At 27.5% G+C, this 14,368-nt stretch overlaps 1 protein-coding gene across 1 annotated transcript; it reads right to left on the reverse strand.

Moving 5' to 3' along the window:
- Positions 1-535: 535 nt before the first annotated feature.
- LOC139857169 (aquaporin PIP1-2) lies at positions 536-3,200 on the reverse strand. Its single transcript, XM_071845900.1, has 4 exons — positions 2,780-3,200; positions 1,779-2,077; positions 849-989; positions 536-742 (listed from the first exon to the last, which is right to left on the reverse strand). Exons 1-4 carry the CDS (start codon positions 3,108-3,110, stop codon positions 647-649), a joined length of 867 nt encoding a protein of 288 aa, XP_071702001.1. The 5' UTR covers positions 3,111-3,200; the 3' UTR covers positions 536-646.
- Between the last annotated feature and the right edge of the window lie 11,168 nt (positions 3,201-14,368).

Below are 14,368 nucleotides of genomic sequence, written 5' to 3' on the forward strand. Positions count from 1 at the left end.
TTTACTTTTCATTTGTAATGTGATGTAATCGGCTATATAATGCCTTATGAATACAATGTATAATTCACGGGTTTAACTTCTTTCAGGGTTATACTGTGTGTGTGGATTCATGTGTATTGTTATTTGTTTTGATCTCTTGTGATTAGAGATTTCACCTTCTGCGATTGAAGGATTAAATTCTTCTTGTTGTTGTGTTATTGTTCATGTTTGTATCCTAAGCTTCACTAATGCAATCAAATCGGACTTCCCACCACTAGTTCGTTTTGTGTTCCATTGGTCACCAACGAGTTTTTGTCCATCTCCGACATTTTTGCCGTCTATCCGTTCTGACATGGTTTATTCAAGTACTTTTCTCTAAAAAACTGTTAGAAAAGTAAACATCTCATATTTTTACAAGGTAACTAATGAACATACGCTTTCATATTTTAAAAATACAAAAGAAGTGCCAAGTAAGATATTTATTTACTGATATAACATAGTTTCATAGTAAAAATTTCAATACATAACCAACTCAGGGGTATATAGATCATTTACACACATTCATTAACTTAAACTTTATAAAGAAACCACCATAATTCACATTTAGGTATACAACAACAACAACAATCAACAGAAGCAACAACAAATCAAAGAAATACAAATTTTCTTAAGATCTGCTCTTGAAAGGAATAGCCCTGATGACGATCACATGGTACAAAGCGGCGAGTGCAGCTCCAATGAATGGACCGACCCAGAAAATCCACTGCAAAACGAAAGTAAAACAAGCCATAATTTTGTAACCATGAAATCAAAATTTAATCTTGATTAGTATTTTGAAAGACAAATGTAGTTGAAATGACAAGGCTTACGTGATCATCCCATGCATGGTCCTTGTTGTAGATGATTGCAGCCCCGAGACTTCGTGCAGGGTTGATACCAGTTCCGGTAATGGGAATGGTGGCTAAATGAACCAAGAAAACGGCGAACCCGATTGGGAGAGGAGCCAAAATCTGCACAAGTTATTCAAAAAGTCAACTAAAGATGGTCAAACACAAGGTAAAGTGATTTATATATGGATCCAATATACAGATTTTACTTTTACCGCTTGAGATGCCATTTACTTGTTCCAAAAGCACTATATATGGCCCATTACAAAAGGCTTACAGAAATTTCTAAAAGGTCGTCAAGCCCAGAGCATGAGGTGTTACCTCTTGACGTTGTATTTCGGTGCCCATTTCAGTGTGCGTCTAGAAAAGACTTTGAAATTGATAAATTGGAGTGATTCAGTGTCCATTTTTCAAAGTTTTTGAGAGAGAAAATATGATGTGGACCAATAAGAAAATTGATTTAAGTACAAAAAAATGACACCTTCATTCACAACGTCGGATTCGCGACAATGAAATGGACACTGAGGCGGTATCGAAGGACCGCCGTTTCCGGCGTCCATTTTTCAAAATGCTAAAAATTACCCGGGAAAAAAGTGTCCTATTCCTAGTCAAAAAAATTCATACGAAAAAAATATTAAATCATAAAGTTAATCCGGACTACATGTCGTCCGCAAATGTTCGGTCAAAAGTTTCAGAAAAAGCTGGTCAAAAGGCGAACGTTTTGTCGTTTAACTTAGCTTTTCCGTCCGGAAAAGTTATTTTTGTAAGTTGTTTAATTTTATTATAATTTGACTATCAACCATACAAGTATCGCGAAGGGTATTTTCGACATTTTGCTAGTTGACAATAGGTATACCAATAAAATCTCCATAAATAGTGAGTGAATATATACAAGAGATAGGGTATACATACAGGGACATGTGAGTCTCTAGCACTTCTTTTAGCATCAGTTGCAGAGAAAACAGTGTAGACAAGCACAAAGGTCCCTACAATTTCAGCACCAAGACCTGATCCTTTGGTGTAACCATGGGCTACAACATTAGCACCACCACCAACAGAGGTGAATGTGTGCTTGCCCTGGAACCCCTTGACCACACCTGCACCACAGATGGCTCCAAGACACTGCATCACCATATAGAACACTGCCCTTGTTAAAGACAGTTTCCTAGCTAGTAATAAACCAAATGTCACTGCCGGGTTGATGTGTCCTCCTGTTTTTAATGAATCATAACCATAACAAGAGTTAATATATATTTCACAGAACAAAAAATCGGATTACAATTTTTTTTTTTTTTTTTTTTTTAAGAAAATCATTTGAGGTAAGCATTTACTGTTTATTCGTAAAATTTATCCCAAAATGGAAACGTTTAAAAGTAAAAAATTAAAAATAAAAATTGCTACCACATATCTGATACCTCAGCAGTATGATTTCTACTCATGTAGGGTTTGCAAAACAGAAAAGCAGGTAAATTTTCAAGAAACCTACAATCAACTAGAAAAAAACTACTAAATCACACTTATAAGACTACTTCTATGAACTCGATAATACTATTTTCTAATAAAGTTGAAACCTTTATTGTATCTTTTGCCGATTATTAATCCTTTTACCGAGTAGATTAACCTTTACCCAAAAAAAAATTAAAGTTGAACCTTTAGCTCAAAATATGAACAGGGTATGCAATAGTTTGTTAAAAAATCCACAACATCAAGTGAAATTGAACCCTGAAAGGTGTTTTACAACATATATACATACATACACACTTGTATTAAGAGTAAAAATTCCACATAGATCTAAAGTAACTAAACCATAAAAGTTGTAAACTAAGTAAACCTCCTAGAGTTTTAACATAAACTGAAAATTGATCAGAAATTTACCAAAAAAAAAAAAAAAAAATTGAAATAAATGTGTATACCTGAGATACCAGCAGTGCAGTAAACAAGGGCAAAGATCATACCACCAAAAGCCCAAGCAATACCTTGAATACCAACAGTACCACACTTTGTGGGTGATTTGGCAACACCCATAACAGTCAAAACAGAGATGTACAAGAACAAGAAAGTTGCTATAAATTCAGCAATTCCAGCTCTGTAAAAAGACCATGATGATAATTCACCAGGCTCAAACAAAGGAGCTGGTGGTGGTTCTTTGTAATCTTTACTTTCTGTTTGAGCTGATGTTCCAATTGGTTGCCTTTCTGAAAACTTGTTTGCTCCCAACTTAACATCTTCTTCCTTACCCTCCATCTTTGTAAACTCTTAGCTACTGAACTTTTTTTGTTTTGTGTTTTTGGGTTGTGAATTTGTGAGTCATGAGTTAATGGGGTTTTAAAGGGGATGTCTTCATTTAACTACTCCTAAAACTACTAAAGTTGAATGTGTTTTATTACTTATTTTTTAAGTTTACTAAACCACTTATTCCGATCATCTCCCGTTTCGACTATACCGATGCAGCGATAATAACCCGTCACCATCGCTGTCCGGAAAGAAACCTTGAAACCAATCCAAGGGCACGGTCAAGTAAAACTCCCCTCTCCTTTACCCCAAACGATAAACGATATGGTAAAGATGTCATGGGTGAATACTTCATGGCAGTGATAGTTAGATTTATTAGTCCATTTTTAATTTTCCCCATTTATTCAATTTGGTTTTAAAAATATTGAGGTAAAACCGAATTCAGTTTCAAACTGAAAATTAAACTCGAATTCGATCGGTTCGTTTAAACTAAAAAATCCAAAAAATTATAATTTAAACAAAATAATCAAAATATAATTGATCATCAATTCGACTTTTGATTGAAAAATCGGTTTATCATCTACATATATAACAATTTAAATATTAACAATTTAATATATTATTAGTTTAATATGAATTTGATATTGGTTTTCGATTAAACCAATTACGAAAAAGAAAAACAGAAAAAATTCGAATTTGAAAACAGAACCCAAATCTGAATTCAAATTATATTTTACATGTTATGTTATTATGTTTTTTTTTTTTTTTAAAGCGGCACTTTTATTAAACACCAAAATATTACAAGCATAACGCCCACAAGGAGCGGACGAATACTATACCCCAAGGGGACAGTCAAAAAACTATAGCTATACAACAACTCCAACTAAAATACAACAGTAATGCAATACAAGAACTACAATATTCTTGGGTTTAGTCGCCAAACACCAAAGTCTTTTGATATTTTTCCTTTTCTATTTGAAATCCACAAATGAGAAAGGACCTTCATCTCTCCAAGCACATCTTCGTTTAGAATTGCATTTCGTCATTCCTGAGGGGCATGAACAATCTTATTCCTCCACTTCCAGATGGCCCAAAGAAGAATAAGACAGGTAGCCAGACAGCTCGAATTCATGTCAGTGGATTCCAAATCAAAGCAAGAAGAACTGATAATGGGATTATATAATGGGAGGTCTCCAAAGTTTATCAAATTGTGTATGATGGCCATCAATATTTGAAAATAATTTTGTAGGCTATCAAAATTTATGTATTAAATCAATGTATCTCAAATTCACATAAAAATTCACCCGAAAAATATAAATACACATGAATTTATTAATTAACACTATGTTTATTATCCAAGATTTCTCCAAATATATATTTTCATCATTTTACCTTTTTACGATGTTTTTTTCATTTACATTTGATATGTATGAAAATGCTAAGTTGGGTGGTCTAAAAGATTATTTACAGATACGAGTGATCTAACGATATAATATACTTGAGTGACCTCGTAATGTAAAATCTGTTAATTTAGATGAACATTGTACAAGCATAAGTGTGACATGGGAAGATGGTGACATTTTATGTATGTTTTTGTTTGTTTATATGTTGTGTTCTTATCTACTACAGAGTGTCGCGATTAGACATTATACATTATACTATTATACATTAATATTATAATGAATGATTATTAAATAAGTTAAATTAAATAAAGTAATAGTAATATATTAATATAACTTTTTAATTGTTAATGTTATCTATACTGCTTGATGAGGTGTTTACTTAACCTAATTTGATGGCACTTAATCATATTTCAGAATATATAATTTTTACAATTAGTTATATACCTTTTGTAATCTTTTTGTAATTGTGGTTCGGGTTCCTAGCTACTCGCTATGGCCTTTAGTTTCTTAATAAAAGTTAAGTTATTCGAAAAAAGAATTGACAACACACTTTAGAATTTCGCCAAGAAAAACTAAATAAGGAAAACACTCAAAATAGATGGTAAGAAATACTCTACTTTTAAAAACAAATCTCATCATATTTTTATTTTATTGCCCTTAAGTGGTTAACAACTACTAATATATATATATATATATATATATATATATATATATATATATATATATATATATATATATATATATATATACTAGTTTTATGATCTCGTGCATTGCACCGCATTTATATAAATTAGTAGTTGATAACGTTAATATTGATACTTATCAAATGTAAAATACAATTACAATAAAAAAAACCTTTATTACTGATAACATTTGTATCGAAAACATTAAAATTGAATACTAACGCGCATATGAGCCCGCGCATTGAAATTATTTTAACTTCAATTGACAAATAATCGATAAAACACCAAACATGAGCCCCTAAAAAGTTGTTTTAAAATCGATCGTTAAGAATAATACTTTATTTCTTCGAGCGTTTTCCCGTCAAAATAACAACTTTAATCACAAACTGTATTTTTTAAATGTTCATATTTTCATGTGATTTTAATGTTTGATTTTTTTTTTCAAAAAAAGGGGAAAAATTATTTCCTCCAAAAAAGTGTTTCCCTCTTGATGATGACTATATATATATATATATATATATATATATATATATATATATATATATATATATATATATATATATATAGTGTTAATCCTGTTAGAGGATAATATGGCCCAAGTTCGTATGTGGGCTTTGGGCCATATTATCCTCTAACAAATCCAGGTTATGTAATAACCGATATCACATCTCAGATAGGATTCTTAACCGCGAAACAAGCTGTAATGGTTGCTTTGTTGCCTGATGATGGTCCTTCAGGGGTTTACTTCAATGAAATGGAAGTATCCTCATTTTGATTAGAATCGCTAGTATGAATTGGAGGTGTTGTATAAATCAAACTTGTGGAACTCTAAGTCCATGTTTCCTTTGAATAAATCCTGAGTTTAGCATATTCTTTGGAATGTATTTTGTGACGACCCAGAAATTTTCGACCAAATTTAAACTTAATCTTTATGTGGTCTCGACATGATAAGCAAAGTCAGTAAAGTTGAGTCTCAAAATTTTTGAACTGTTTTAATATATTCGTTTTACCTTTGACTATTCCCGACGATTCACGAACCATTATTGGTAAATAAATAAATAAATATATATATATATATATATATATATATATATATATATATATATATATATATATATATATATATATATATATATATATATATATATATATATAAAACTGTATGCATATATAATAATTTGGAATTATAAATATAATTTAAACATTTGAACTAAATATATCATATAAGATACAAAATAATTGTGTGTAATTTAAAATGAAGTTATATATAAAATATATATGTTTTTTTAATATTTTTATATATATAAAATGCTTAAATATTAAAATTTTAAGAAAAGTTTTATGATTATTAATACTATATAAGTAATAATATATATATGTAAATATACATATAGTTGTCATATTAATATTATTACTACTTTCAAAATAAATACCAGAATTAATAATATTATGTTATAAATATGAATTTTGATGTATATAAATTAATATATTATTAATATTACGGGTAATAATATTTCTACCACTTTATAGTTATTATCATTATTAATATCAAATACAATTATAATTAATATAATTATTATTAGTGTAATTGTAATTAATATTTATTAGAGAACAATATATTTTATTAATAAACATTAATAATGGGATTGATATCATTTTTTATATTATATTATTATTATTATGAGTTCCATTATTTATACTAAAAATTAATGTATACATATAATAAATATTATTATGTTTTCTATACATATGTAATATACAGATATAGATGTAATCGATACACACACACACACACACACACACACACACACACACACACACACATATATATATATATATATATATATATATATATATATATATATATATATATATATATATAAATACATATACATATACATATACATATACAAAATACAGTATATATTTTTATAAAAATATTTATACAGTATGTATATACATAAATACGATTCGTTATATATAAATGATGATAAATTGTAAAACTGGTACGAGTTGTTAGAAATCACCATCATACTATTCTAAACTTTTGATTCTGTCCATAAACTAGATTACAAAATGAATTTAAACACAGTACAAATCCAAAGCAATGCAAACAAATTCTGTTTAGGGTCTTTTTCTACTTTATTTTTTTGTTGTCTACTCTCCTTGGCTCAATTAATCTGTCGAAGTAAACCATTCAATTATTCCTCACTCTCAAGCATCATATTGCAACTGCTAGTAATCGTTTATATGAGTTGAGTCAGTGTTATACATTATTTTTTTTTGTAGTTCAGGTACCCTGTTCTTGAACTCAAAACGCCATGTCACAAATTCTCATTCAATTTCAAAAAATATTAAAGCAATTTTGTTAGGAATCTCATACCCAAACTTTCTGCAAAACTTCAAGTTCCAATTTCTCAAAACAAATTCCAATTTCTAAGTCAAAGTTTTGGTTCTAAAAAGTCAAAGTTTATTCTAAGATCAAATTGAAGATTTAGGTGATGTTTCTGTTTAAATTGATGATTGAAAAAGATTTTAGGGATGATTTAAAACTAAATCGTGTTGCAAGTTTCATCTAAAACGTTCGAAAAATCAAAGTTTATTTTTTTTCTTTTTCTTCCAACAGTTTCAATATAATACCAAATTTTAATTCTCCATTTGGTTTTAAAAAAAAATTATTATTACTTTGGTCGACCAGTGAATGGAATAAGAAGAATGTATATGAAACAGAAAATTTACGGGTTAAGTATTTTCCGTAATGAGTATAAGCAGAAAAGCATAATAGCGTGGATGTTTGGGTGTTGGGTTGGTTAACGGGAGGTTTTGGGTTCGAGACTGGGGAAGGACAGCTATTTTTTTGGGACTCCTTCTTTGTGAGGTAGTTTTATATTATAAGAATCATTACTATTTTTATTATTATTATTGATAGTATTATTATTGACAAGTATTACTATTCGATGTTATTATTATCGTTATTATTAACTTAGTTATTATAAATGGAATAAGTATTATTATTATTATTATTATTATTATTATTATTATTATTATTATTATTATTATTATTATTATCATCATTGCTAGTATTATTATTATGATTTCAAGGTTATTAAACAAGTCAATGACACAGGTATATAGTAAAAGTTGTTATGTTAAAGATTATAGAAATTTGTTGTAATCATATGAATACATGTAAAAATTATAATTTTGATACAAATTAAGGTTATAAAAAACCATAGTTATTAACTACGAAGATTATGATTATTATGACCATGAAAATAAAGGTTTTCATAACATTATTAAAATTAAATATAGAGATTTTGATATAAATATTATTATTATGAAAATGACTAGAATCTTAATCAAAACATGATTTAATGGTATTAGTAAAACTATTATAACTACTAGTAGACAATGCCCGTGCGTTGCACGGGTTGTCCCCAAATTTCAAGATTTTGATAATATCAATGGTTTTGGATTATTTTACTTAGTTTAATATATAGCAATTGTCCTGTACATATTCATTTGCGCATTACAATTTAGATTCAGGTGTTATTTATAGGTACACTTTATTATTGGACATATAATACATATAATACAATATATAATCATATAAAAATAAAAATCAACCACGAACAATTTTAACAATGTGTATAAAAAAGTTGTATCCCTCAAAGATAAGCAAAATAAAGTGTTATCCATGCAATATTAAGAAAAGACCCCATATTTTTTAATGTGCCACTTTAACATTCTTTTTCTTAATACTAACAATAATTGAAAACACAATTATAATGCAAGAATAAAGGAATATATATATATATATGGAAAAAAATCTTCTATGCGCACAGACTCTATGTTATAAAGAATCAAGAACTCAAAATACATTTCTCGTTAGATATTTAGATGAAAAATTTAAAGTCGATAGAGATAAATGTATCGTTTGTATGAGTAGATCATCATCATTATCATCCAAATCAAAAAATATAGTAAGCTTTAAAAATTAGTGTGTTGAAATCAAAAATAATAATGTTTAAAGATTAAACATTATTATTATGTATAAAATTATGAATCTTCAAGATTTTACTATAAGAAAACTGTATTTACTACTACTCAACTCACTATCTTAAAACTCAACTTTAAATTATTTTTATAACTTATAGTTACTATCTTAAGATAAATAAATGAATTTATTTATATTTACAAAGTAAATGAATGTAAATAAATAAATAAATGTAATTTCTTGCTTTCATCAATTAGAAAAATAAAGGAATATAGAGAATTACTCTTAACCATTATGTTAAGTGAATATATTTTACTTCGTACATTATTATTATTATTATTATTATTATTATTATTATTATTATTATTATTATTATTATTATTATTATTATTATTATTATTATTATTATTAGTATTATCATTATTATTATAATAATAATAATAATAATAATAATAATAATAATTATTATTATTATTATTATTATTATTATTATTATTATTATTATTATTATACATAATGAGTAGTGCATAATTATTACATTTTCATTTTTTTACTACTTTACTACATCATCACTTATCATTTCGTATATGATAATTAATCACAATTACAATAAGGAGTCAATATTAAGTAATATATATATATATATATATATATATATATATATATATATATATATATATATATATATATATATTAACTAATTTATTACTTTTTATCTTTATTTATTATAAATAATTTTTCTTTATTACATTAAATCTAAAAAATAAAAGAATAATAAATAAACCTTATATTCTCTTGCAAGTCTTCTTGAACCATACCAAATTTTAATCACAATTCTCAATTATTTCTTTTTATAATAAAAAAATCAATAATAATAATTTTGTTCTTATTATCATAATATTAATATTTATATTGTTTATATATATATATATATATATATATATATATATATACACACACACACATACATACATACATACATACATACATACATACATACACATAAATTAAATGATTGCTACATATTACGAAGTAATTACTTAACTAATATACAAATACAAAACAAATGCTATTAATATTAGAATGAAATCTAAGAAAGTAAACTACATACACAATTATAAAATAACTTGTATAAAAAATATACATATATAAATGAACTCTAAATTACTATCATTATTGATAGACAATTACAAAAACTGAAGAAAAAAAATTATCTGAACCTCAATAACATCTTTATATAGTGATATCGCAATATATATATTCGATGTTATGTGATTGATGAAATCAACATAAAAAGAGCAAAACAACCTACAAAAATGATGATGATGATGGATTACATTTGAATATGTGAGTAATGTGAAGATGAGAATGAGTATTTATAGGAAAAAAAACTGTAACATCTCATGAAAAATGAAAGGAATAGTAAGATGAGGTATTTAATTAAAGAAAAATGAAAAGTTTATAACTATTACTATTATTTAAGATATAACTTCAATAGGCTTAAAATTTATTTACCTTAGGTATTAAATTAGTTAACTTTTTTACTATTAGTTACTATTTACTATTTTAATATTATTAAATATTTGGTTAAAAGTTTTATTTTTTACCTTAAATTTTTTACAGTTTTACTATAATTTAATACATGAGTTAAATTATATTTATGAGTCTAGGACTCAATTTTTAAGTGTATAATAAAATAATAATAATAAAGATAAGATTATTAATTTTTACCATGTGGTTAAGAGATTATATTGGATAAAAAATTATAGTAATTAAGTTAGGTTAATGGATATATATATATATATATATATATATATATATATATATATATATATATATATATATATATATATATATATATATATATATATATTATAATTAATTATTATATTAATGGCAAACAATAATTTTTTTAAATAAAAGTGATTTATCATGTGGTTAAGTGTTAAGATGGGTAAAAAAAATTAAATTAATGAAGTTAATGATCTAATTAATGGAGATAGGAGTCAAAATTTATATATATATATATATATATATATATATATATATATATATATATATATATATATATATATTTTATAATTAATTATTATATTAATGGCAAACAATAATTTTTTTAAATAAAAGTGATTTATCATGTGGTTAAGTGTTAAGGTGGGTAAAAAAAAAATAATGAAGTTAATGATCTAATTAATGGAGATAGGAGTCAAAATTTAGATATATATATAGATTCTTATCATATTTATTATAATAATAATAATGATACAATATAATATTATTATAATCATTAATATCATTATTTTTATTAACATTATTATTATTATTATCACTTTTATCATTATTATTATAAAATAACATTACTATTACTAATATTGATGTTATCATAATTAATAATTTAACAAACAAATAGAAATATACTTAATACACATACTTAAACTATATTAATACCTTATTTATTAAAATATATAAAATGAATAAACCTAATTAAATAATGAAATATAAAAGTAGTAATATAAAAACTATTTCACTAATAATAATATTTATATTTGTTCGATTACAAGTATATGTTTTAATATATATATGAATGATATAGGTTCGTGAATCTGAGGCCAACCCTACATTTGTTCAATGTCGTCATATGTATTTTTACTACAAAATACAATATTGTGAGTTCATTTGATTTCCTTTTACTCTTTACATTTTTGGGACTGAGAATACATGCGCTACTTTTACAACTGCTTTATTAAATGCTTTTGAAATACATTTTGAACTGCGAATACATGAAATGCTTTTATAAATGTTTGACAAGATAGACACAAGCAAAACATTCCTCGAATGAATTTATGTGGACGTGATAATTGCCACCATTGAATTATGTGGACGTGATAATTGCCACATTTGATATGAATATTTTTCCCCTGATTATTATTGCTTGGTAACCTAAGAATTAGGGAACATCACTAATTTTGAGAACTAGTGCACGCCTAATTGACGCGAATCCTAAAGGTAGCTACCGGGTTTAACACCCCCACCCAGAATGTTCACTAGACGGAAGGGCTAGTGGGCATGGTGTTTAGTACTTCGAAGTTTATATGATTATTATACAGACGAGATGTTCTGTTTTGGGGATATTATTATGCGCATTATATGTTAAGGTTGGTTACCAAGCCAAGCTATGAAAGAAATGAAAAGTGAATGTTATGTATCCAGAGAATGATTTTATACACACTTTATGTGTATATTATTTTTGTGCACGAGATATGTGTACGGTTACTAAGATTTATGAAAGATGATTTTGTACACGAGAAAGGTGTACTGTATTTAAAAGATATCGCAGGTACATTACAGGTGGGTATAGGATTCGGGCCCATTTGTACCATGCATGATTTAAATCTTGTGGTCTATCAAAATGATGAATTTTATTGTTTTATGATAAACCTATAAACTCACCAACCTTTTAGTTGACACTTGAAAGCATGTTTATTCTCAGGTATGAAAAAAATCTTCCGCTGTGCATTAGCTCATTTTAAGGATATTACTTGGAGTCATTCATGACATATTTCAAAAGACGATGCATTCGAGTCGTTGAGTTCATCAAGATTATTACTAAGTCAATTATAGTTGGATATATTATGAAATGGTATGCATGTCGTCAACTGTCGATGTAATGAAAGTTTGTCTTTTAAAAATGAATGCAATGTTTGTAAAATGTATCATATAGAGGTCAAGTACCTCGCGATGAAATCAATTGTAATGTATTCATCCAGATGGATTAGGACGGGTCATCACATGTGGTATCAGAGCAGTGGTCTTAGCGAACCAGGTCTTGCATTAGCGTGTCTAACTGATAGTTGTTTAGATGCATTAGTGAGTCTGGACTTCGACCGTGTCTGCATGTCAAAAGTTTTGCTTATCATTTTGTGTCGAAAATCACCTGCTTATCATCCTTAGGAAATTACCTGCTTAATATTTTTAGTCTAGACACATCTAACTGCAATGATTGCATGAATAGTGTATAGACAAAAATTCATATCTTAGCGTATCTGTTACTGTAGACTTTATCTGACACGTTTCCTTAATTCCCTCCGTAATTTACGGGATCTTCTGTACTATATTAGATATTCTATATAATTAGAATATTATCTGATAACTGAAAATCATTTCATATCGAGAATCCTCTAACTGATCATAAGAGATGGATCCTACACCTAGCTTGGATTCCATTATTTCCGGAAGCAATTTCGAGATGTGTATTGAAGTAGACTCCGAAGTCAATGAACCCGAAGTGTCTCCACCGTTTAGCTATTTTTCTTTCTGGAGGAGATGGGGGTGGGTCCGAGACTTACTCACTCGATGGAGAAATGAAGAAGGCGAGCCCTACCGCGAACCAAACTTACCTCCTAACATCAGAGAAAAAGATGTACTCACCGGTGAACCTATGCGCAACACTGTATTCACCCTTCTTGCTAAAGTTTTCCACCTCGAAGGTCGCATTACTGCAATCTCAGAAAATATTCAACCTCTACTTCCGAATACAAATCGAAGGGGGATATTGGAAGAAGTTAGGGAAATTCGAATTGATAATCAAGATCTATCGAATCAGATGAGTGGATGAATAGAAATGATAGAGGGTAGGATAGAAACCCTGACAAGAATGGTGCGTGATTTACAAGCTATACTTACTACACCAACATCATCACCAACCTCAGCACCAACAACACCTGTAGCACTGACAGCAACAGTACCACCATCAGCAGCACCAGCAACATAACCAGTACCAACAACAACAACATCATCACACGCCTCAACCTCGTAATCTATACCTCAAGCATAATCATCGTTCTACGAACCGTTCTACATAAACTATCTTCATCCTTCATGGCGAATATGTAATCTCTAATGTTTTAGAGATTATGTACTCTAGTTCTAGCCTTAAATCTGATGAGTTTAATATCACATTGACTCATTAAATCCATGATTACGTCTGAAGAAAATATATATGTATATATATGTTTTCATAAAGATTGTAATTAAAAATTCTTTTGTACAAACTGTTAATGTTGAAAATATTTTAACGGGTAGGTAATACCCGAGGAATATTTAGATTTCACATTAATAAGTTACATTATACATCCTTCGAATCTGATTCAACGGTCATTTACTATCCTACTTACATCCACAGATATA

This window comes from Rutidosis leptorrhynchoides, chromosome 7, assembly GCF_046630445.1.
Source record: "Rutidosis leptorrhynchoides isolate AG116_Rl617_1_P2 chromosome 7, CSIRO_AGI_Rlap_v1, whole genome shotgun sequence".
In the NCBI taxonomy this organism is placed as follows: Eukaryota; Viridiplantae; Streptophyta; class Magnoliopsida; order Asterales; family Asteraceae; genus Rutidosis; species Rutidosis leptorrhynchoides.